At 41.5% G+C, this 23,346-nt stretch overlaps 1 protein-coding gene across 3 annotated transcripts in view; it reads right to left on the reverse strand.

Annotated features, from left to right (window-relative positions):
• Positions 1-23,346, reverse strand: part of SEMA4G (semaphorin 4G) — a 189,467-nt gene that overhangs the window by 23,096 nt on the left and 143,025 nt on the right. For all 3 annotated transcript variants that reach the window (XM_075841054.1, XM_075841055.1, XM_075841056.1), the window contains 5 exons: positions 21,671-21,815; positions 17,904-18,126; positions 13,199-13,314; positions 2,611-2,765; positions 649-710 (listed from right to left, as the gene is read on the reverse strand). In XM_075841054.1, the coding sequence (XP_075697169.1) occupies positions 649-710; positions 2,611-2,765; positions 13,199-13,314; positions 17,904-18,126; positions 21,671-21,815 (701 nt within the window). The remainder of the gene's footprint in view (positions 1-648; positions 711-2,610; positions 2,766-13,198; positions 13,315-17,903; positions 18,127-21,670; positions 21,816-23,346) is intronic.

Below are 23,346 nucleotides of genomic sequence, written 5' to 3' on the forward strand. Positions count from 1 at the left end.
TGTCCCGATAATTAATACACGATCTCCAGCCTGGAGGTCATGTGTATTCATGATCAGGACACTTGTGTATGTGGCTGCACATCGTTCTAGTAAGAACACTATGTGCTGTGTAAATGAATGGAGAGGAGTGCATGATGCTGATTGGTCACTGATTCGACAGCATCATACACTTCTATTCACAACGCCCAGTTAGTAAAACAAGTAAACACGCCCAGTTAAAAACACAATACACGCCCAGTTGGACATTTCAAAGCTCATTTGCATATATATATATATATATATATATAAAATAGCTCATAACTTGGCTAAAAATGAAAGTTTAAAAAAAAAAAAAACTTTACGGTTATCTACATTGCAGCGCCGATCACATGCAATAGGAGATAGGGATTTGAGAATCTGGTGACAGAGCCTCTTTAAGCATCTGTTGCTTTTTCATATGCTTGATATTCTAATGGATGTGTTTCTTCAGATTAACAATGACTGCAAAACTATACCAACGCTAAAAATATAGATTTGCTGCACATTTTATACAAGAAACAGATTCTACAGCCCTGTGATCACAGTCACCGGGCTTAGCAGCAGGCTCATTCAGTCTAAGTTTCTTGCTAGCATGCAATACTGATGTTGTGAAATAAACAGAGAATTTACCCTCATCTGTGTCGTTTAAACATCCTCTGTTACCATTCTGCATATCCTGCGTCATCTGTAACCTGCAAGCAGCCAAGAACAACAATTCATACAGTGAAGTGTGATGACAATCACAGGCCTCAAGTCAAAAACGTAATAAAATGAAAAGGGAAAAAAAAAAAAAAAAAGACAGGATAGAATTCTTGATGACATCAGGAGAAAGTACAAGGATCGCTTCTCTGCCATATTAATAACAAATATTTTTCTGCATCATTCTGAAGTGTTACAGGCTTCATTTCATTAGTTGTTTTTTTATACAATATTTAAAGCGTACCTCCAATACAAAAAAATTCACAATGGTCTTAGAAACCACAATGCAACGGTGTACAGAGCCCGTTTACAACGGAAACCATGACGCATAGCCGGATCCGTCTTATGACAGATAACACTGGTGCCTGAAGGACCCTATTGACTTACAATGTGGTCAGTCAGGTTCTGCTGAGGCGCCAATCTTTGTCCTTTTTCCATTCAATTCTGACGGAATCTGCGATGGAGGCTCTGAACTCTGATGAGAACACAGGCTTAGATCCTCAGAAGCCGTACCCTTGTTGACCCTATCCAGTCAAAGATCAGCGGTTTGTGCTGCAGGCCTCTCCTAATTCACTTAAAGGAAGTTATTGTTGTCTGCCATGTTACAGATACAATGGAGCAGCAGCCCTGGAGCCACTTTCTACAACCCTTCTAGCACACATTACACTTGCTACTCCTGCCCCTCCTCTCACACTGCAGAGAGAGAGAGAGATTTGCCTTAATCAGTGCTGATGCTGCTGTAATCACAGGACTTTATTAGCTAGAAAGTTATATCTAAGAATTTATATACAAATTATTTCAGCTGTTTCCCTGTATATCTAATTTATTTTAACTATATCTATCTCTCAACAGGGAGAAAGTAAAGCGCACAGCATCAGGTAGTGCTCTGCCCGAAGACTCCAGCCCTGTGGAAGTTCCTGACGTCACTGTCCATATATGGACGGTGACGTCAAAAGCTTCCCAAGGGTCCGTTGTCTCCGGGGTGCTTTGCGAGGAGGTTGTGTCTGTTTGGGCGATGAATCCTACTGTATGCATATATAGTGGGATACGTTGGAACCTTCAGTCAGATGTATACCTCCGACAGATGGCAATTAACGTGATGAGAAGCTAGCCATACACACTAGATCAAAATTGTCTGAACCTGCCAATTTTGGCAGGATAGGAAGAAAATTAAATGTTCAATGGCAGATGTCAGAAGAAAGATGGAACGTGCACATTGGATTTCAACATGCCCGATCCATTGATGCCACAGAAGATAATCAGCTGGCAGAAGTGTCTGGCAGTGGCTTATTCCCCTCCCCTCATTGGAATAAGCATGCATACTCAACCAAATATGCATGTCTATGGGGAGTCGGGAGATAGCTGTCAAGAGACTATTTTTTTGGCCAATAGCGATCTAATGTGTATGGAGGACTTTACAATGCATCTCAAAAACATTTGTAGTCAAGATAATTTATTGAGTTGAAGATATGGCGGGAAAATTACTTCCAGCAGCTTATTTTTGGTTGAATACAGTAAGGGCTTCTTCACATGAATGTAGCCCACGACAGTCTATGAAGGGATGCGTGACACGCAGTAAAATAGGACATGTCCTATTTTTCAACGGAGCATTCACGCGCTCCGTTGAAACCACGGTCGTGTGAACGGCCCCATTGAAATGCAGGAGTCCGTGTGACGGACATTATTTTAACAGCCGTCACATGGACGTGATACACGCTCGTGTGAATGAGGCCTAGTGATTGTGCTCAATAAATATTTGGCAATAAATACTGTATCATCCAGCTAATTACATCTATGGCCTAATCGGATAAGTACGCTGTTCTTCAGAGTCAGCGAAAGAATCCGGCTATAGCCAGATTGACATACCAGCTCTAGACAAAAAAGCAACTTTACCAGTCTTGTGAATTAAGAGGTTCCCGGCATGCGTTGCCATCCCAACCACAATATGGATTCCTGGCCAGAATGCAGTCATAGCATGAAGCGTATTGGTTGCAGCCAGACAGTGGTATCTGCAGAACTCCGCTCTGGGCTCCAATATACACACTATTCTGGAAAAACAAAAATTACCAGATATAAATTACATATGGTATGGATAATGTTTATCTGATACCTGTAAGAAGATAATTTGCCTACACCAATCTTTATACAGTTGAACACTTGAGAATTGCTGTGGAACTTGGGATAGGTTCAATAAATTCCCGCTGCAATTCAATTAAACTGATCTAGAGGTAGAATACATACATGTTTTCTTGATCTTAACCCAAACTAATAACATGACTATCCTGAAACAGTTTTATGAACACATTAATTGACACATAATTAAAGGAACACTCCAGGTAAACTGTTACATTCTTTGAATCCCTGTCATGCACCGCCCACTTAGGCCCTGCACTAAGCAGAACACCGTGTATCAGCTTCGCTCTGAGTAATTATTTAGGCCCCATGCACACGACCGTAAAAAACCTCCGTTTTTGCGGACCGCAATTGCGGTCTGCAAAAACGGAGCCATTCACTTTCATTGAACACTGACACCTTTCCGTAGCACTACGGAAGGGTGTCCGTGCCGTGGAAATGTTCTGGGAATTATGGAACATGTCCGTTCTTTTGCATGGCTCGAAAATTAAGGAACATGTCCGTTCTTTTGCACGGCTCGAAAATGCGGCTGTCAGTCGGCGGGCACGGTCGTGTGCATGGGGCCTCAAAGGGGTTTTCCCACCAGAGAAAGTAATGGCATAACACCAATCAACAGAGAGAAGGGGCCACAATTAGCGTTACCACCAGGCCAGTTTACACAGAGGCCGGTGCAGGTAAAAAATGTTTACCGGCAATAGAAAGTGGAAGATTTTTTGCATAAAACAATGCCTGCGTGGTAAGATTACTTCCTATTTGGATTGACTACTCTTCCTTTGCTAGGCCCGCCCAGCCCTAGGAACGTCAACTGTGTTAGGGCGTTGGAATTGGCACTAGCGAGTTATTTCATTGGCAAGGCAGCAGAACATGTGCACAATGCCTGCCAATCCATACCTTTAGAGTGAAAATAAATTTTTATTCTGACTGAGTTACAGGGAGGCATTGCCTGTCTGATGCTCCTGGTCCCCAAAACCACATGCACCATTGTTAGAGTGTACTTACACATTTCGGTTTGTTAAAGTTTTTTTCTGTTCTGCGATTTGTGCAAAACTGTATCAAAAATAAATAAGAAAGACAGACAAAATTGATACGCGTAAGTACACCCTAAACCTGAACAGTATTTTTGGGTGGAGAATAGGGTAACCCTAGCCACAATGCTAGTTAAACAATGCGGCTCCCTGACAGTTCTTCCATGCACAGCTTTGCTCCCATCCATTTGTGGTGCAGCAGACAAAACTGAAAAGTCCTCCGGGGTTTGGAGGAGGTCTCAGAGGTTGGTCCCGTACCAATAAATGTTATGGCATGTCCTAGCCATAGGACATAGAAAGATGGTAATACCCCTTCAAAGAGGCAACTGTAAATACAAGGATAAGCATGCTTTCTTATTGTGGAAATAGTACTATATACTGGTTGTCATCTAGCCAAAAAACTTAACACACGAGATGAGTTACGAAATCAGTCCATACACGCTAAACATATTTGAATCTACTTTATACAACTTCAAAATGAGTCTATAAAAGATATGAATGTAAAATATTACGATGAATGAGCACCAATACAACAGGGATCATTACATCAATACCACGGGCTACAACCCTAACTTGGCATTTGAATGAGAAATTACCAACTTTTTTGCATTTGCTTCCCATAGCTAAAAATAAGGAGAGGGGGCAATTATTTTTATTTTGTTCCTTGGAAACTCAAAAATATTTGTATCAGTGCAGCCAAGTGATAAGTAATACATTCTCACAACTGCCAAAACTCTGTATTTGCAAATGAGCAGTAGATGCAAAGAACCATCAATATTTGCTGCCAAGGAGCCAAGTTCTAGATATAAACACATCCCTCATTTAGAAAACTCAGAATTATAAAACTGTAAGATTTTAAGAGGCATCTTCTTCAATTATTAAAGGGTAACTAAACTTTTAACTTGTCATAGTGGCATGTCCGAAGTTTTGATCAGTGTGGGTCCAAGCAATAGGACTCCCACCGATCGCTAACACGAAGCGGCAGAATCGCTCAGGTGAGCTCCGTGCAGCTTCATTTCTAATTGGCTTTCCTTGAAAAGACTTTCTATTGAGCCCGTAAACAGTTCGCTCAGCTTTCAAAGCGCTCAGCTTTCCAAGGAAAGCCGATCATAAACAAAGCGGCACAGCGCTCACTTGAGCGCTTCTGCCGCTTTGTTTTAGCGATCGGTGGGGTCCTAATACTCAGACCCCCACTGATTAAAAAAATGTTTGACATGTCAGAAGTTTTGAAGTTTAGTTACCCTTTAAAAAAAACGGACTACTGTCAAAATTTCTCACAGGACTGTGTTCATGTGCAACAACTAGGTTGCAGTAACGTTGCATCGGCAGTGATCTCAAGTCATATGAACGGATTATCATATGGCTGCCTTGTGACAGTACATCCCTATGGACAGAGTCACTGCGATGAACATCACAGCGGCGTCCAGCCATAGAAGTTGCTATGTGACATGTTGTCACTCTTGTCCTAGCATCACTATAGCATTGAAGAGCAGGTGCCAGGCAAATAAATCCCTGGTTCCTTTCACATAGTGTAGAGTTACATTTTTAAAAGGTCTGCTGCCTAAAGAAACAGACACTAACCGGAATATACTTTGTGTGGATTTATGCAGCTCCCACTAAACCCAATGTGAGTTTTATAAATCTGTATGCAGTAAACTCCCCCTAGTGGCAGATTCAGTCAGCTAGAATTTTATTATTTTAGAAGGGTTGTCTGTTTCCAGAAAGTTATTTTTATTTTTTGTACAATTAAAAGTTATAACATTTTACAATATACTTTCTAAAATTATGGTTATTCAGTAGGAAGATTCATGGTTTACTTTCAGGCGATAAAATTCTGTCCATGGTCATGTGATGGACACACAGGTGCTGGGATTGTTGCAAGACACCGCTCTGATCCACATACAGTAACGATCCCAGCACCTGTGTGTCCATCAAATGACCAGGACAGAATTGTACCCAATGGAAGTAAACAAAATGTTCCCACTGAATAACAAGCAGAGATCTTGAAAAACACGTGGAATTAATACAGAAAGTATATTGGAAAATTGTAATTCTTTTAATTATACAAATAATAACATTACATTTGCTGAACCCAGACAACCCTATTAACTATGACTGGAAGCACCATATTAGAAATATAGGGCTTCAACCAAAATAAGTATATATAGTATAGCAGGGAGAGGCAATAGAGTTCGGGGCTACGCGTTCTTTACTAACTTGAACACTTGATATTGAATTGTTTTCCTGTAGTGTTACGTTTTTTTTTTTAACCCATAAGAAATCTAACTTGGTTATTTAGAGCGATTTATTCACGCAATTAATTTTATTCACTTGTCATTGCATTACCTGCTTGTAGTGTTTGTGGTTACTCAAACTAGTGCAATTTTTTTTATCTTTGTATGCTATGGTTGGTCACTTGCCTTTCTCTATGTGTGATATGTTATCTAACCCAACCAGAGATTTATTTATTTTTATTGTTGTTAAATTGGCTGTTTTTTCATTTCATTACATTTTGATAGGTTTGAAGAGGTGCAGTCTTTTATAAATGTTTTTTTTCTTTTCAATGCAAATTTTTTTTTACAAACGGGCTACTTCTAACCAAGTAATTTCAGATTATGGAGTAGTTGGCCTAGAGATAGTCTTACACTTAGGCCTGTATCGCAAGGGATTCTTCCCTTAGGTCGTAGGTATACATCAGGAGGAGTCCCAACAAATACTGACAAGAAGGCAGCAACGTTTCCCACTGTATAGGCATACAGCTGGATACATCTGCTGAACTCACTGGGCACAGCGCTACATATATGGATAGTGATATCAGGGGCTTTCAAGTGTTGAGTACCCGGCTAGGGCACTCCGGTCTTAGGAAAGTCCTTGACGTCACTGTCCATATGTGGACAGTGATGTCAGGGGCTTTAAACTACGGAGTCTCCGGCCAGAGCATTAGAAGCGCCTGGCTGGGGACTGGAGGAGCACCTGGCTGGGGACTAGATAGTTTAAAGCTTCTGACACCGATGTCCATATATGGAGAGTGGCGTCAGAGGCTACCCAAGTGCCGGAATCCCGATTAATGTATACCTCTGATGGATGCCAGACAGTGGCATTCCTCACACGTAGGCTCCCATTTAAAAAAAAAAAAAAAACATTTATACCGCGCGGTATACTTTTTTTTGCGGGATCCCTCGGGATAGAGTAGAGTAGTCTACTACGTTATTCCATCCTCCCCAAAAAAAAGGTATGCCGACATATACCAGATCGACAGAGACAAAAGGACACTTTTTTTTACCTCTAATGAAGCCCTAGAAACCCATTTATGGTGTACATAGAACATAGGACTAGAATGCAATGTGAACCAGGTCTTAGGATGTCAAAGACCATTCTGGAAAAATTGATTCTACCATAATTTAATAATTATTAAAATAAAATATTTTGCTTGCTCTAAGGTTGCCATGGTAGCATCAACAGATTGTGCATGGACATCTTGTCATGTGCCCGAAGTTATAAGAATAGTCACAAGATGGGAGGTCACATCATAGGAAGTACTAACACAAAGCAGATAGGCTGCGTTCACACGTCAATCTGCGTTATATTCACATGACTGCAGCAGTTAGAAGTTCATTAGAAAGAAACAAAACAAGATGTACACTAAGGCCTCATTCACACGACAGGGTCCGAGTGTCGGCCGGGAAAATCGGCCGTTTTTGGCAGATTTTCCCGGCCGATTTGGACCCGACTTGCATCCGTTTTTTTCCCTGTCCGTTTTAAAATCGGATGAATTTCATTTAAATTTGTTGCCACACACCGCCCTTTGTAGATAATGCCACAGCCCCCCTGGTAGGTGATGCCACCCAGCCCCCTGGTAGGTGATGCCACCCAGCCCCCTGGTAGGTGATGCCACCCAGCCCCCTGGTAGGCGATGCCCCCCAGCCCCCTGTAGGTGATGCCACCCAGCCCCCTGTAGGTGATGCCACCCAGCCCCCTGTAGGCGATGCCACACAGCCCCCTGTAGGCGATGCCACACAGCCCCCTGTAGGTGATGCCACACAGCCCCCTGTAGGTGATGCCACACAGCCCCCTGTAGGTTGCACCCATCCCCCCCCCCTTCCAGGAGACGTCACTGACTTCAATGTCCATATATGGACAGTGTAGTCACTGACTTCTCTTGGAGAGGAATTCCCTGCCACAGGTCGGGGAATTCCGCTTCAGAAGTGAGTGACGTCACTGTGTCCATATATGGACAGTGTAGTCACTCACTTCTCCTGTAGCGGAATCCCCGGCCATAGAGTCGGGGATTCCGCTGCAGAAGTGAGTGACTTCGTTGTGTCCATATATGGACAGTGTAGTCACGCACTTCTCCTGTAGCGGAATCCCCGGCCATAGAGTCGGGGATTCCGCTGCAGAAGTGACTTCGCTGTGTCCATATATGGACAGTGTAGTCACGCACTTCTCCTGTAGCGGATTCCGACTCCTACAGGGAGCAAAAAAAGACCCTCCTCCTCCTCACATGCACTCTGCGCTGTGAGGAGGAGGAGAGAGTGCGCAAGCGACGGTAGACCCGGCCATCACTCGGGACACATTCCGGTGATGGCCGTGTATTACCCGGCCCCACAGACTTCTATGGGAGCCGGGCGGCTGGGTACCCGGCCGAAAATAGGGCATGTCCCATTTTTTGACGGCCGGTTTTCCCGGCCCATCAAAAAATCTGTCTTGTGAATAGCCCCATTAGGGGTCTATTGTTCCTAATGCAGCCGGGTGACGGCCGATTTATGAACGGCCGGCACCCAGCCGGGAAACCCTGTCGTGTGAATTCCGCCTTAGACAGAATATAGTCTGGGGAGATTACATTGAACTGGGACATAGCAGAAGAAATTTACTACTAGTTCTATGAACAAAAGCGATCATCTAACAAAAGTAATTCAGAAACTGTTGTAGTAGGACAGACGCTGTAAACCAAGACGTGTACAATTCACAATCATATCTCTCGCAGTGCTGAATTTGTTGTCTGCACATTGAATTACTGCAGCTTTTATACAAGACCTTGAGCTGGAACAAGGTGGTAGAAGGACACAGGGTTATTTTTCTCTTTTACAACCCATGTGATACAGTTTCACATTGTTTGCATTTTTTCTTAAAGGGTTTGTATGAAGCTGCCCAAACACATTAGATTAATGTCAGCTGATCTGGCAGATATTGCCAACAATCTAACATGTACGAGGGCCTCCTGATGGCAGATGTCAAGGGAAACGAGGATACTAGACACAGACACAACCCGTGGATGAAAGTGGCGCAACTCCTGGAAAAAAAGCAGACTTTTCTATAAGCTCATACAACAATTTTTAGGAACGTGGGTGGTAGTAATTGTGGAAACGTTTGTATTAAGAATAAAATTCCAAACACTTTTTAATCCAAATGATTTTACGACTTTAGACTAGTTTCCGTTCTTGTTACAGTTTATAGCAAGGGCAGGATAAATCCCAGATCTCAACTTCTATAACTTTTGACACAAGTCTTAAACGGTGGGGTTTCTGGGTGCAGTGACCCAAACTGATCACTAGAACAAAGGGAAAGTAGTGCACAACTGACCGTTGTGCCCTTTTGGATTTGACCAGCTTTTTTTTTCTATAAGTGTGAATATCACGTTACTTCGTTCTCCCAAGAGAGCCAAAAAAAAAGCTGATCAGAGCTAAAGGGGCACAGCGCTCAGCTGAGCACTACTGCCTGTTTGTTCCAGGAATCGGTGGTGGTCTCAGCCCCCGTTCCCCACCAATCAAAACTTCTGATGTAAATATGACATGTCAGAAGTCTTTTGAAAAAAACCATGTACCCTTTTCAAATATGATCCGTTTAACAATGTTGATACAGGAGAGAGAGAGTTGTTTAATTGATATCTGTACATAGGGGTGAGCCTTGGAAGGCACTCAATTGTCCCTGCAGATATGACCAACCAGGGGCAAAAAGGTTGTGTGGGATAAAAGGTCAAAAAATACATAAGATCATCATGTTTCACTTCAGTAAGTAGCAGATCACTAAGTTATTTGGCATTTATGTTGTAACATTGTTTTCGTACGTAGCAAGCTACTTATACGGATACACCGAAATGTGGGATACGGCTTATGTGGTATGACCAGGTCACTTCATGGTTTCAGGATTACTCGATCAAGGGGTTCTGTTTCCCCAAAACGCGTTATACCTCAAGAGACCCTTTATCTGTCTTTTTTATGTAGATTCTATTGTTTTAGACAATAAAATATACTTTTTTTTCTCTCTCAAAAACGTCTTGGACTCGTGGAAGTATTGCGCATGGATGGTGCCTTTTTTTTTGCAGTGGATCGCACCTGGTTCCCATTGTTTTTATCTACATGTTTTCCTACCCTTAGGGAGTTTCAAATGCGGTAAAAATAAATCGCCGTCTCTGCTGCACAAGCATACAACACAAATGTAATTATTTTATGAACAATAGTACTCAGGAAGTTTTTTCCCTCAAACACAGGCTAACATGCCAATCCCAAATTGTCGTCTACCTTATCAATTGCATCTGCGGAGTCCAACATATAGGGCGAACTATCCAACCATTACACTGTCGCCTGAATAAGCATCGCTCTAATTGCAATAAAAAACTATGGATCCATAGTAATTAGAAACATTGTATCTTGGCACATGGAGGGGATTTAAAGTGCTATACAATTATGCCCATTGACTACATTGATACACACCAAGCAAATAGATTCGAATCTCTTTGTCGACGAGAAATTTATTGGATCTATAGGTTGAATACTTTAGCACCTTCGGGCCTGAATTAGATTTCCGAAACCATTATATAAAAACTGTGAACCTCCAACAGACCAGTTAAACAAACGATATTTTTAAAACCTCCTCCTCCCATATCGCTCTATTTTTAATTTCATTTTATATATATCGTGTCACTTAGCACTTCCAGCAACGTAAATTTCACTTCCTTTTTTTTATAGGTCACCTCTTCTGCATGGTAACATATGTATTTATAGGTATACTAACTGGCTCACTTACGTTTACCTATATTTTATGTACTGCCTTCCAGAACACGACCGAATCAAATCTTATATCCCCGGGATCATACCACATAAGCCGTATCCCACATATTGGTGTATCCGTATAAGTAGCTTGCTACCAACGAAAACAATGTTACAATATAAATGACAAATAACTTACTGATCTGCTACTTACTTACCTCCTATTTTTATTTTTTTTGTTATTGAAGTAAAACATATATGATGATCTTATGTAAAGTTTTTTTGGTTTGTTTTTTTGACCTTTTATCAATGCCACTCCTTTTTCTTCCCATTTTTTTTTTTAGTACAAATACTTGCACTATTCACACACTATCTTATCTCTGCGATACTGCCTGATGAAGGAGCCGGTACGTTGCTTTTATGACCACAATTAAAACCCTTTATTTGCATAACCTTAAAGAGGCTCTGTCACCAGATTTTCAAACCCCTATCTCGTATTGTAGCAGATCGGCACTGCAATGTAGATTACAGTAACGTTTTTTTAAATCAAAAACGAGCATTTTTGGCCAAGTTATGAGCATTTTTATATTTATGCAAATGAGCCTTTCTTAAGTACAACTGGGCGTGTTTAAAGTAAAAGTACAACTGGGCGTGTATTGTGTGTGTAACATCTGGGCGTTTTTACTTGTTTTACTAGCTGGGCGTTGTGAATAGAAGTGTATGATGCTGACGAATCAGCATCATCCACTTCTCTTCGTTAACACCCAGCTTCTGGCAGTGCAGACACACAGCGTGTTCTCGAGAGATCACGCTGTGACGTCACTTCCTGCCCCAGGTCCTGCATTGTGTCGGACGAGCGAGGACACATCGGCACCAGGCGACAGAGGCTACAGTTGATTCTGCAGCAGCATCGGCGTTTGCAGGTAAGTCGATGTAGCCTCTGTCGCCTGGTGCCGATGTGTCCTCGCTCGTCCGACACGATGCAGTACGTGGGGCAGGAAGTGACGTCACAGCGTGATCTCTGGAGAACACGCTGTGTGTCTGTGCACTGCCAGAAGCTGGGTGTTGACGAAGAGAAGTGGATGATGCTGATTCGTCAGCATCATACACTTCTATTCACAACGCCCAGCTAGCAAAACAAGTAAAAACGCCCAGCTGTACACACACACAATACACGCCCACTTGTACTTAACTTTACACACGCCCAGTTGTACTTAAGAAAGGCTCATTTGCATAAATATAAAAATGCTCATAACTTGGCCAAAAATGCTCGTTTTTGAAAAAACAAACAAAACGTTACTGTTATCTACATTGCAGCGCCGATCTGCTGCAATACGAGATAGGGGTTTGAAAATCTGGTGACAGAGCCTCTTTAACGTTACTTTTGGATATTCAGTACTGGGTAACACACAAAAGGATTTTCACGAGTAGGGAACAGCGCCGCACCAAGGCTTCTTTTTAAATATAGCTTCCTAGGAATATACCTATACAAGTTTTTTCCCGTACTCTAACCGGACAACAAAGTTCTGCATCCGGACAAACCCGCGGCTTGCAGTTTCCTGGACCTCTACATTCGCTAGAATAGGTCTACAGGGATGCCGTGCTCCTAGCACGACCAACAGGTGAGCACTATACAATAGTCTCTTATTCTTGACAATTTCAAACATGGGATAATGCCCTATGTCTGCGCCATTGTGTATTTTTCTCTCTTTAAGTGAACCTTTACAGATCAATGGGATCCTTGGATTAAGAAATTTCCATTTATTAAGTTCTAATGGGTTTTCTAGATTCCTATCCTTTTTTTTTTTTTTTCCCAGCACTGGAGCTTGTGGTAATTTGGTGTGGGAAGGGGGAAAAAAAGGCTGGGGGGGGGGGGGGGGAGAAAAAGCAAAGTTAAGGAAAAAGAATAGGAAAAGAATTATTAGCTCTAGCTCCGTTAAATAATTGAACGACATCTTCCCTACTTTGTTATTACTGTAAATGTACTCTTCTTTTATGTATTGGACATTATGATGTCTAATTGTAAAACTTTTGAAAAAAAAGTCAATGGGTTCCGTCGACAACCGGCGGTGTCCGTTGTGCAACTGAACCGTTGGTTCCGTTATTCACTTGTTCTGCTCCTCTGACTGAGCAGAATAATGGAATGGCAAAAAGCAGGTGTGTCTAAATCCAGATGCATTATGGGATGAGACTCTTGAACGGATGCAGCCAGTAAAAGCAGCTCACATCAGGATCGGCAGACGCATCAATGCAAAAGACAGCCCCTACCTTTCAGATAAAGTATAATATTTATAAGACTGTACTATAGAAAAAAAAATAAAAAATATCTCCTCCTACCTGTCTTTTGGATATGACCACATTTTCAACAGCTTGTGGCGTCTCGAAAACCTGTATTTCTTCTATTATGTGAACTTTGTTGTTGATAACTACGGCCTTGTGAATCCAGCCATTGTCTGCAAAAGTAAAACCCAGAGGGAGATTAAAAGTCTGATTGAAATGGTATTTTGCCCTCATCAGTACAAGATATGAAAACCATGGCAATATGAAGTAAGCATGTAACATGTTTTTTGCGCAACTATCATAAAATGAGCAATAAGCTCCTTGTCTTTGGAGGATTGGGAGATATCCTCAGTTTTAAAAATACAATGCTGTACTTCATGGACAGTAAAATAAAACCCCATAGTAAATATGATAACCCACAGAGTAGATTTTTAAGCGTGGCAATGTAAGATCCTTAAAGCGGTTGTCGGTCATCTGATGGCCACAGCTCAGACTACTGGAAGTTTTATTTGCCTATACATTTTCCCTGCAAATGAATGACCATTAGCCATATAATACATGGACGGGTTGGGTCCGCTAGAGCAAGAGCGCTCTTACTTAGTGGCTCTCCGTTTGGGCTCATAGAGGGGAGTTCTGAGTGACACACCATATATGATGTGCATATGCCCTAACAGGATATATGGACTGGGGTTATCGGAGACATCCCCTTTATGCCTCATGCACACGGCCATGACCGTAATCATGGGGCGGGATTGCAGGTACGGCCGGCTGCAGACAGCCACCCACATTTTCGAACCGTACGCCTATACAAAGTATTGGAGCACGGCCCGTAAAAAGCAAAAAAGATAGGACACGTCCTATCTTTTTCGGTACACTTCTACGGCACGGACACCTATCCATAGCAATATGGAAAGGTGGCCGTGGCCAATAGAACCGAATGGGTCCATAGTTGCGGACCGTAACACGGTCCGCAATTACGGAGAATTTTTACGGTCATGTGCATGGGGCCTCAATTATATTACATTTAATACTATTATTCTTTAATCATACTATGCACTGGTTCAAGAGTGGATTTTCTGTTAGGTCTAGATTCTGATGCAATAACAGGGCCTGTTCGAGATAAATTCCATAAGGTCCAGCAGCATGCAGCCCCATCAGCAGTGAACTACAGCTCTACGTAGCGAAAGGTTGTAGAGAAGGTGTTTAATATACAGACCGGTCCCTGAACTGATGGGATCCCTTTAGAGGTATATTCCAGATATTTGGAGATTATTGGTCCCGAATTGCTCCAGATGTATGCAGCAGCTTTTGAATTAGGAACTCTGCCCACTTCTTTATATGAAGCTACTATTATAATTTTGCTGAAACCGGACAGGAATCCCATGGCGTGTGGGTCATATAGACCTATCTCTTTGCTCAATTTAGATTATAAAATTCTGACTGAAATTTTGGCAAATTAACTTAAAGAGGCTCTGTCACCACATTATAAGTGCCCTATCTCCTATATAAGGAGATGGGCGCTGTAATGTAGGTGACAGTAATGCCTTTTATTTCGAAAAACGATCTATTTTAAACCACTTTATGAGCGAATTTTAGCTTTATGCTAATGAGTTTCTTAATGCCCAAGTGGGCGTGTTTTTACATTAGACCAAGTGGGTGTTGTACAGAGGAGTGCATGACGCTGACCAATCAGCGTCATGCACTTCTCTCCATTCATTTACACTGCACTAGCAATATAGTTATATCGCTAGTGCAGTCACTTACACAAACACTAACATTACTGCAGTGTCCTGATAATGAATATACATCACTACCAGCCTGGACGTGATGTTTATTCAGAATCCTGACACTTCTGAATCTTTTCTGTGAGATTCCAGCAAGGCAAGCATAATCTCGCGAGATTACGATGTAACCTGTCATTTCAAACGAGATTACGCTTGCCTTGCTGGAATCTCACAGAGACACTACAGACATGTCAGGATTTTGAATAAACATCACGTCCAGGCTGGTAGTGATGTATATTCATTATCAGGACACTGCAGTAATGTTAGTGTTTGTGTAAGTGACTGCACTAGCGATATAACTATATCGCTAGTGCAGTGTAAATGAATGGAGAGAAGTGCATGACGCTGATTGGTCAGCGTCATACACTCCTCTGTACAACGCCCACTTGGACTATAGTAAAACACGCCCACTTGGGCATTAAGAAACTCATTAGCATAAAGCTAAAAATCGCTCATAAAGTGGTTTAAAATAGATCGCTTTTCGAAATAAAAAGCACTGCTGTCACCTACATTATAGCGCCGATCTTATTATATAGGAGATAGGGCACTTATAATGTGGTGACAGAGCCTCTTTAATCCTATTATCACCTCGTTAATACAGGAGGATCAATCTGGCTTTATTCCCGGGAGGTCCACTTCAGGGAATATCCGCAGGGTCCAGGCGGTTTCACAGGTAGGGGGAAATTTAAGCCGACAGTGGGCGCTGGTATCTCTTGATGCGGCCAAGTCCTTTGACTCCGCGGAGTGGAGATATCTGCAAGCGGTGTTGACACAATTTGGATTTGGATCTGGCTTTTCCAAATGGATATTCATTTTATATGAGCACCCCAGGGCAAATCTATTGGTTAACGGGATGGGTACAGCTTTCTTTTTTAATCTAAGTCGGGGCACTAGACAGGGATGTCCGCTATCCCCTCTTCTATTTGCTTTAGCTATAGAACCTCTTGCCATCCACATACGTCAGGATCATATATTTCAGGGAGTGCTAATTGGTAATAGAAAAAGCAGAATAGGCCTGTATGCGGATGATTTAGTTCTCTACATGTCCGATGTTCATGATACTCTTACAAGGGCTATTGATATTGTGAACCGTTTTGGGCTATATTCTGGCCTTCTGATCAACTGGGCTAAGTCGGCTCTGATGCCTTTGTGGGAGGTGGAATGGCCAGATGTGTATTATAATCTACCTGTGGTTACCAGCTTTAAATATCGAGGCATATAGATCACGAAACATCCTGCTGAGTCTCATGATAAGAATATATACCCCCTGGAGAATCTTTTTGTTGAGAAATTTAGAGCATGGAAAACTCTGCCTTTATCGGTGGCGGGAATGGCAAACTTGGTAAAGATGATCCTCTTGCCTAAGGACTTATATTTACTGGAGCATGCATGAGATCTTTCTTTGACAGGTTGCATTCATTGGTGACTAGCTTTGTTTGGGGGAAATCTCGCAGGAAACTTGCTCTGTCCAAACTCCAACGTCAGAAATTCAAGGGTGGACTGGCACTGCCTGATTTTTACATTTACTTTTCGAGTGGTCAACTGCGCTATTTGAAAGAATGGCTTGGCCTGAGCCCGGAATCTTTTCCCAACTATGCTTTGGGACAGGTGATAGAACAATCTGTCCTGTGGCCTGTGCTGGAGAACCCCACTTTGTTCAGATGGAAATTACTACTACTTCTTAGACTTGCCCATCAGGTTTAGAAGGCAGCTAAGCTGATGTGTGGTTTTTGGGGATCTGGAGGAGGGTACTCCATTGTGGGGAAATCCCATGTTCCCACACCTACACATGTTGGAGGGGTCCGAGTTTCGGAAGTCCATCGGGTTTTGTGTCTTGGGGATGTATATAAGGAAAGTGTATTATTGTTCACCCAGATGATGGAAAGATATAATTTACATCGTACCCAATTCTTCAGATATTTACAACGACACACGTTAACCTCACAATTTCGAATGCAGTCCCCGTCTCTTTCGAAGTTCCCGTTGATAGGAGTTCTGAAGACACAGGGACCCAAGGGCATTATTTTGGAATATACACTCCTCTCCTGAATGCAAAAACTGAGTCGGGTGCACTCCCTGTGCAGGCTGCATGGAAAATAGTTATCCCCAATTTATCCGAGGAGGATTGGTCAGAGGCCCTAGAGTCTCATTTATTTGTATCTCATTCTGTCAATAATATACTGTCCCAGCTGTACATAATACATCAGTGTCATCTTACACCAACTCGTTTATACCGTATGGGTAGGCTGTCACATACAGAATGTCATAGATGTCACTCTTCGGGTGGCAAACTTTATACATCTTATTTGGGGGTGCTCGTGTATTAGCTCCTTTTGGGATGAGGTACTTGAAGTCTTGAATAGTATTGTATCGGCGCCTATACCCAAGACCCCGGAAATTTCTCTGTTGTGATTGCTGCAGGAGGAGAGTTTGCCATTTCACACTCGTATATTTATTAGAGAAACTTCATTTCTGGCTAGGAAAGCTATAGCCTTGAGATGGATGGCGGATCGGCCTCGCACGCTTACACAATGGAAGTCTCTGGTTAATAATGTCATTCCGTTTGAGAGAGTGGTGTACAGTAATAGGAAATGTTGCCACAAGTTTGGGAAAATTTGGGATGGTTGGTTGTCCTCCTCTACGACCTTAGATCCAGGAAACACTATGCACTCTTTATTACAGAGACTGACAAGGGAGGGTGGGGAGTGATAGAACGGTTTGAATATGATCATTACGTATTGTGCTTTATTATTTTTGCACCTTTCTTATGCATGTCTGTATATGGACTTCGCTCAACTTATGTCATAGTCAATAGTTTCTCGACCTGTTTTCTGAAGTGTACTATGTGTTGTGAATACGATGATTTGACTAATATGTAATCATTCTCAATTCATTGATGTCTGATATATTGGAACATTGTATATTCTTTATTGCAAGCTTTGAGTTCAATAAAACGAGTTGAAAAAATATATACAGACCTGTCCCTAGGAACAGCACATCATACTCTTTGTTATACAAGGCTGTTACTCTATCTACGGCGATACGGGTATATACGATATTCTTCTTGGAGAGAAGTTGTTGGTCACCAATTGGCTTGACCGCCTCAGATACCAGAGGATGGAGTTTCACAAAGTCAAGAACAATATTTGGGAGATCCTGGGAAGAGTTGTAGCCACCGTTCCGAAATTCATTTGTAATGCACTGTCAGGAGAAAAAAATCCAGTTAGGGAAAATATTAAAATGTTAATTTATGATTCCCATTAACATATTAGGATGGAGCTTTACATCAACAGTTTCTACTAAGACATTCAAAGCCACCCTTATCTGGTCACTTCAGCCTTTACTCAAATAACATCAAACAAATAAAGCAGACGAAGCACAAGGTCGAAAAACGGCAACCATTTTAGAACTTTTTCTGTAAATACAAAGTCCATCATAAATACGTGTTCATCCAGTTTGCCAAATTTTACAATAATTTCGATATGTACATAATATTATAAAGACTTTTTAAAATTAATTACAAATACAGAAATGCAGCGACTGTTTAAATCATAATCCTACTAAAAATGAAAACGTTCAGATTTAAATGCAGTTAAGCCCATTATCCCATTCCTTACTCCCAAGCATTCCTCACAGGGGGATCCAGGGAGTTACTATATAGGATGTTGTTTGGGTAGACCCTCACATCTGAGAGATGTTTCAGCCATGCCTGTGCCATGAAGGAAACTCGATGTCACTGGTGTTGGCCTAACAAAACAGTGAGCTTGTTTTGACCCACATGACCTCTGTTTTTAGCCACGGGAAAAAAAATAAAAATCACAGGTGATCACTTTATTCCAACTACAACAGGCAGGCCCAGTGGTGATGCTAGCACCGGGCACGAGGGAATGTGTCATGGGACTTTTGCCTAGTGCCTCAGATTTCCTGGCCCCAGTGATCGCTACAATTAATTGTATCCTGCGTTAGTGCCACACCCTGCTTTAGTATCCTCAGTGTACTATCACTCCTGGGCAAGCACATGGGCAGCTAAAACGGCTGTCCAGCATAAGGATCCACCAAACTCTAGTGAGATATCGGGCTAAGTTGAAGTCATGAGCGTGTAATCTATGGATTTACCCAGGGCTACAAATTTCCTAGGAAGATGCAATTGCATAATAAATAACATAACCTGTAGCTGTTTAAAATATAGTTTTTATTAAAATACCACTAAAATCTAGAGCACAAAGGAAGCTTATATAAATTGTGGGCGATATTATTCCTATTCCATATGTATAGAAATGTTTATGGAGATTCCCAAAACTGAACATATGGTAGATAAAGAAGTTAAGAGGCATACATATTTCTGGACTTCCGGTCTGTAATTCCACTACAGTATACTACGGCCAGCCTTTCCCCAGCCTAAAAGAGTAATTTATCCCTAACACCTGAACAGAAATGTGTGTGCCAATTTACACATTAAAGGGGTTGTCCGGTTTCAGCAAATGAATGTGATTTTTTTTTTTTTTTTCTAATTAAGTTATACAATTTACCAATATACTTTCTATATTAATTCCTCACGGTATTCAAGATCTCTTCTTGTTGATATGCAGTAGGAACCTTCATATATTTCCAGTGGATAAAATCCTGTCCCTAGTCATGTGATGGACACAGGTGCTGGGATCGTTACAAGACACAGCTCTGATACACATGTAAGGGTATGTGCACACACACTAATTACGTCCGTAATTGACGGACGTATTTCGGCCGCAAGTCCCGGACCGAACACAGTGCAGGCAGCCGGGCTCCTAGCATCATACTTATGCACGATGCTAGAAGTCCCTGCCTCGCTGCAGGACAACTGTCCCATACTGTAAACATGATTATACTACGGGACAGTTGTCCTGCAGCAAGGCAGGGACTTCTAGCGTCGTACATAAGTATGATGCTAGGAGCCCGGCTGCCTGCACTGTGTTCGGTCCGGGACTTGCGGCCGAAATACGTCCGTCAATTACGGACGTAAATAGTGTGTGTGCACATACCCTAACTGTAACAATCCCAGCACCTGTGTGTTCACTGCATGACCATGGACAGAACTTATTTATCCACTGGAAGTAAACAATGAATATTCCTTCTGAATAAGAAGTTGTAGAACATTTAATTATGCAAAAAACAATTCTCATTTGCTAAACCGGACAACATCTTTAACCCCTTCGTGCACCCAGACGCGCTATTATGTCCGGGGGGTGATGTTTGGAGCACGTTTATGAACTGAGCGCACTGCTGCAGGTGTCGGCTGTATTTTACAGCGGACACCCGGGACTAACAGTCAGGAGCAGCGATCGCGCTGTTCCTGGCTGTTTAACCCCTCAAATGCTGCTGTCAATCGCGACTGCAGCCTCCGAGGCGTTGAAAAGAGTGGTGCGGCACCCTCCTACATCATCGAGATCGGGGGGTGACGACGGTTGTCATGGCAGCTCAGGGGTCTAATGGAGGGCCCCCCAGGGGCTGCCTTCATTCTGCCTCTGCTAAGCCCTGCCTGTGGCAGGGCTGAACAGAAGCCTGTAAAAATGACAATATACTGCAATACATTAGTATTGCAGTGTATTGTAACAGCGATCTAATAAAGTGTGTAAAAAAAAGTGAAAAAAGTTTTTAGTAGTGAAAAAAAAAGTTTATATATTAAAAGTTCAAAAAACCCTCCCTTTCCCATTTTTCCCCCTAAAGTACTCTAAAAAATAAAAAAAGTTAAAGTGGTATCGCTACGTCCGTAAAAGTCTGAACTATTACAAAACAGCATTATTTAATGCGCACAGTGAACGCCGTAAAAAATAAAACCGTAAACCGCCAAAAATTGCAGTTTTTTGGTGAACTTCGCTCTCAAAAATGTATTAATAAAAAGTGATCAAAGAGATTTACATACCAAAAAAATGGTACCGATGAAAACTACAGCTCATCCTGCAAAAAATAAGCCTTCACATCGCTCAATCGGTAAAAAAATTAAAACGTTATGGCGCTCAGAACGTGGCGACACAAAACATTTTTTTTTTAACAAAAAGTTTCAGTAAAAGTAGTAAAATATAAAAAAAAAACAATATAAATTTGGTATCAAAGTAATCGTATTGAGCCACAGAATAAAGCTAAATTGTGGTTTTTACCGCACGGTGAAAGCCGTAAAAACAAAACCCAAAAAACAATTGAGGAATCACAGTTTTTTCCAACTTCAGCCTGCAAATATTTTTTTTTCCGTTTCCCAGTACATTATATGGAACTATAAATGGTACCAAAAAAACTACAACTCCTCCCGCAAAAAAATAATAAGCCCTCACACCACTATTAACGGAAAAATAAAAAAAAGTTATGGTTCTTGGAATACGGGGAGTGAAAAACGAAAATAAAAAAAATGGCTCAGTCCCGAAGGTACTAGGAAGCCAATGATCATTTCTCTTGCACTAAAGGGAAGTGCTCATTGTTGTGCGAACGACAACTGTAACAAGCGACCACTGTAAACAAATAGCGCTTCCCTGTAGGTGGGATGCACATTCTGAAAAACCGGCCTTGGGCACAAAGAGATGATACCAAAACATAATTGGTAGCAATTGTTGGGACACGTGTAATTTTATAAATTGCCTGCTAAAATGTTTCTATATAAATCAAATCATGTTCCTGTAATCTATTTTGCAATTTGAAAATAGAAACGTATACGGTCACTCTTTAATTGGCCAAGGATCAGGATACGAAAACAGCTATGAATATAATCATGACTTACCGAGCCAGGCCTTGGTTTCGGAACTTCTCCATTATATCTAGTCCATTTCCTTGAGGAATCTTGATATTCCATATATGACCCTTCAAATACTTTCTGAATATCATGTAGGCTATAGCGACAGACTGCTGAGATTTTCAGGTTTCCCCTAGGTACAGGAATAGGGACATAACCATTTAACTAAGCACTCCACGAGTCGGCAACACAAAGCTCTGAAATCACTGAACGATACTTGACTACAGAAGGAATTAAGCAGACCATGAAGAGTTTAGAGATGTAAACAGAGCAGAAAACAATTATCATGGGTGAAATAAAAAAAAAATTCAATCCGGTCTAGAAAAAGCAAACTAACACTAAAGCCATTCTCTTCATTACATGGACGAGGCGTAAAGTAACAGAATGGTTAAAAGCCAAAATGTAACCGTCAGAACAATGAATAAGCAATTATTCTTTATTTAGATACATTTTTCTAGAATCCGGCTCCAATGAAGTAATGTACATGAATTTGTTCTGATTAACAGACAACGAAGAAAATAAACAAGAGAATTATTCGGAGTCATTTTTGTGTGCTCCATCTCTAAATTTTCATCTTATACAATTTAGGCAACGTGCGAGCAAGAAAGTGGCTGGATGGGGAGGGGAATGACAGAAAGAATTACAAAGGAAGGTTTGAAATTCTGCATTATTGTGTGACATCGCATGGACCAATAGCTCCTTGACAGACTAGAAAATTAATCTTATTATTTTGGACAGCTAGACTTTAACCCTCGCTCTATCACAAAGCCGGCAGTCATCCTTAATTTGCAGTAAGAATTGCAAAATCAGTTTACCATGCTTACTGGGTACCAATGCACATTGTGGGACGTGAGGAGCATTATTAGAAGTGGAAGAAAATGTGATCAGAGATTACCACGGTCAGTGGTCTTCTGAAAACATAGTGGAAGGATTCATGCCGGACTGCTGGATCTGATCGTGAAGGTGCCATATACATGCTATGATTGCTATAACCAATAAAAGATAAAAGGAGTAGCAATAATCCAAATGTTTTTGGTAAACCCCCAATTCTGACCAATGGGAATCGTGAAATGTATTTATTATGTGGGAACATTTTTCTCTGTAGATCGTTATTATCGGGAAATTCTATGAATCAAAAAGATATCTGACATAAGCTTCAATGCAAGTGCTACAGTCACAGCATGATATTTCTGGGATGCCTTTCTCCTGACTATTAGGTCTATAAAAGAACATTTCTGAGTATCTTTTTGACATAGAACATTAAAGGGTAACTAAACGTTCAACAAACTTCTGACATGTCATAGTGACATGTCAGAATTTTTGTTTGGTGGGGGTCCGAGCACTGAGACCCCCACCAATCGCTAAAACGAAGCGTCAGAAGTTCTCGTGTGAGCGCTCAGCCACTTAGTTTCTGTTCGGCTTTTTCCGGAAATCAATGTTTCGGAGTACGGGCTCAATAGGAAGTCTATAACCCCTAACTTTGCAGAAAAAGCAGAACAGAAACAAAGTGGCTGAGAGTTCACACAGGCACTTTGGCAGCTTCATTTTAGCGATTAGTGGGGGTCTCAGTGCTTGGACCCCGACCAATAAAAACTTCTGACGTCACTATGACATGTCAGAAGTTTGTTGAACGTTTAGTTACCCTTTAATGCTTGACTGTGGAA

Source organism: Rhinoderma darwinii, chromosome 11 (assembly GCF_050947455.1).
Source record: "Rhinoderma darwinii isolate aRhiDar2 chromosome 11, aRhiDar2.hap1, whole genome shotgun sequence".
Classification (NCBI taxonomy): domain Eukaryota; kingdom Metazoa; phylum Chordata; class Amphibia; order Anura; family Rhinodermatidae; genus Rhinoderma; species Rhinoderma darwinii.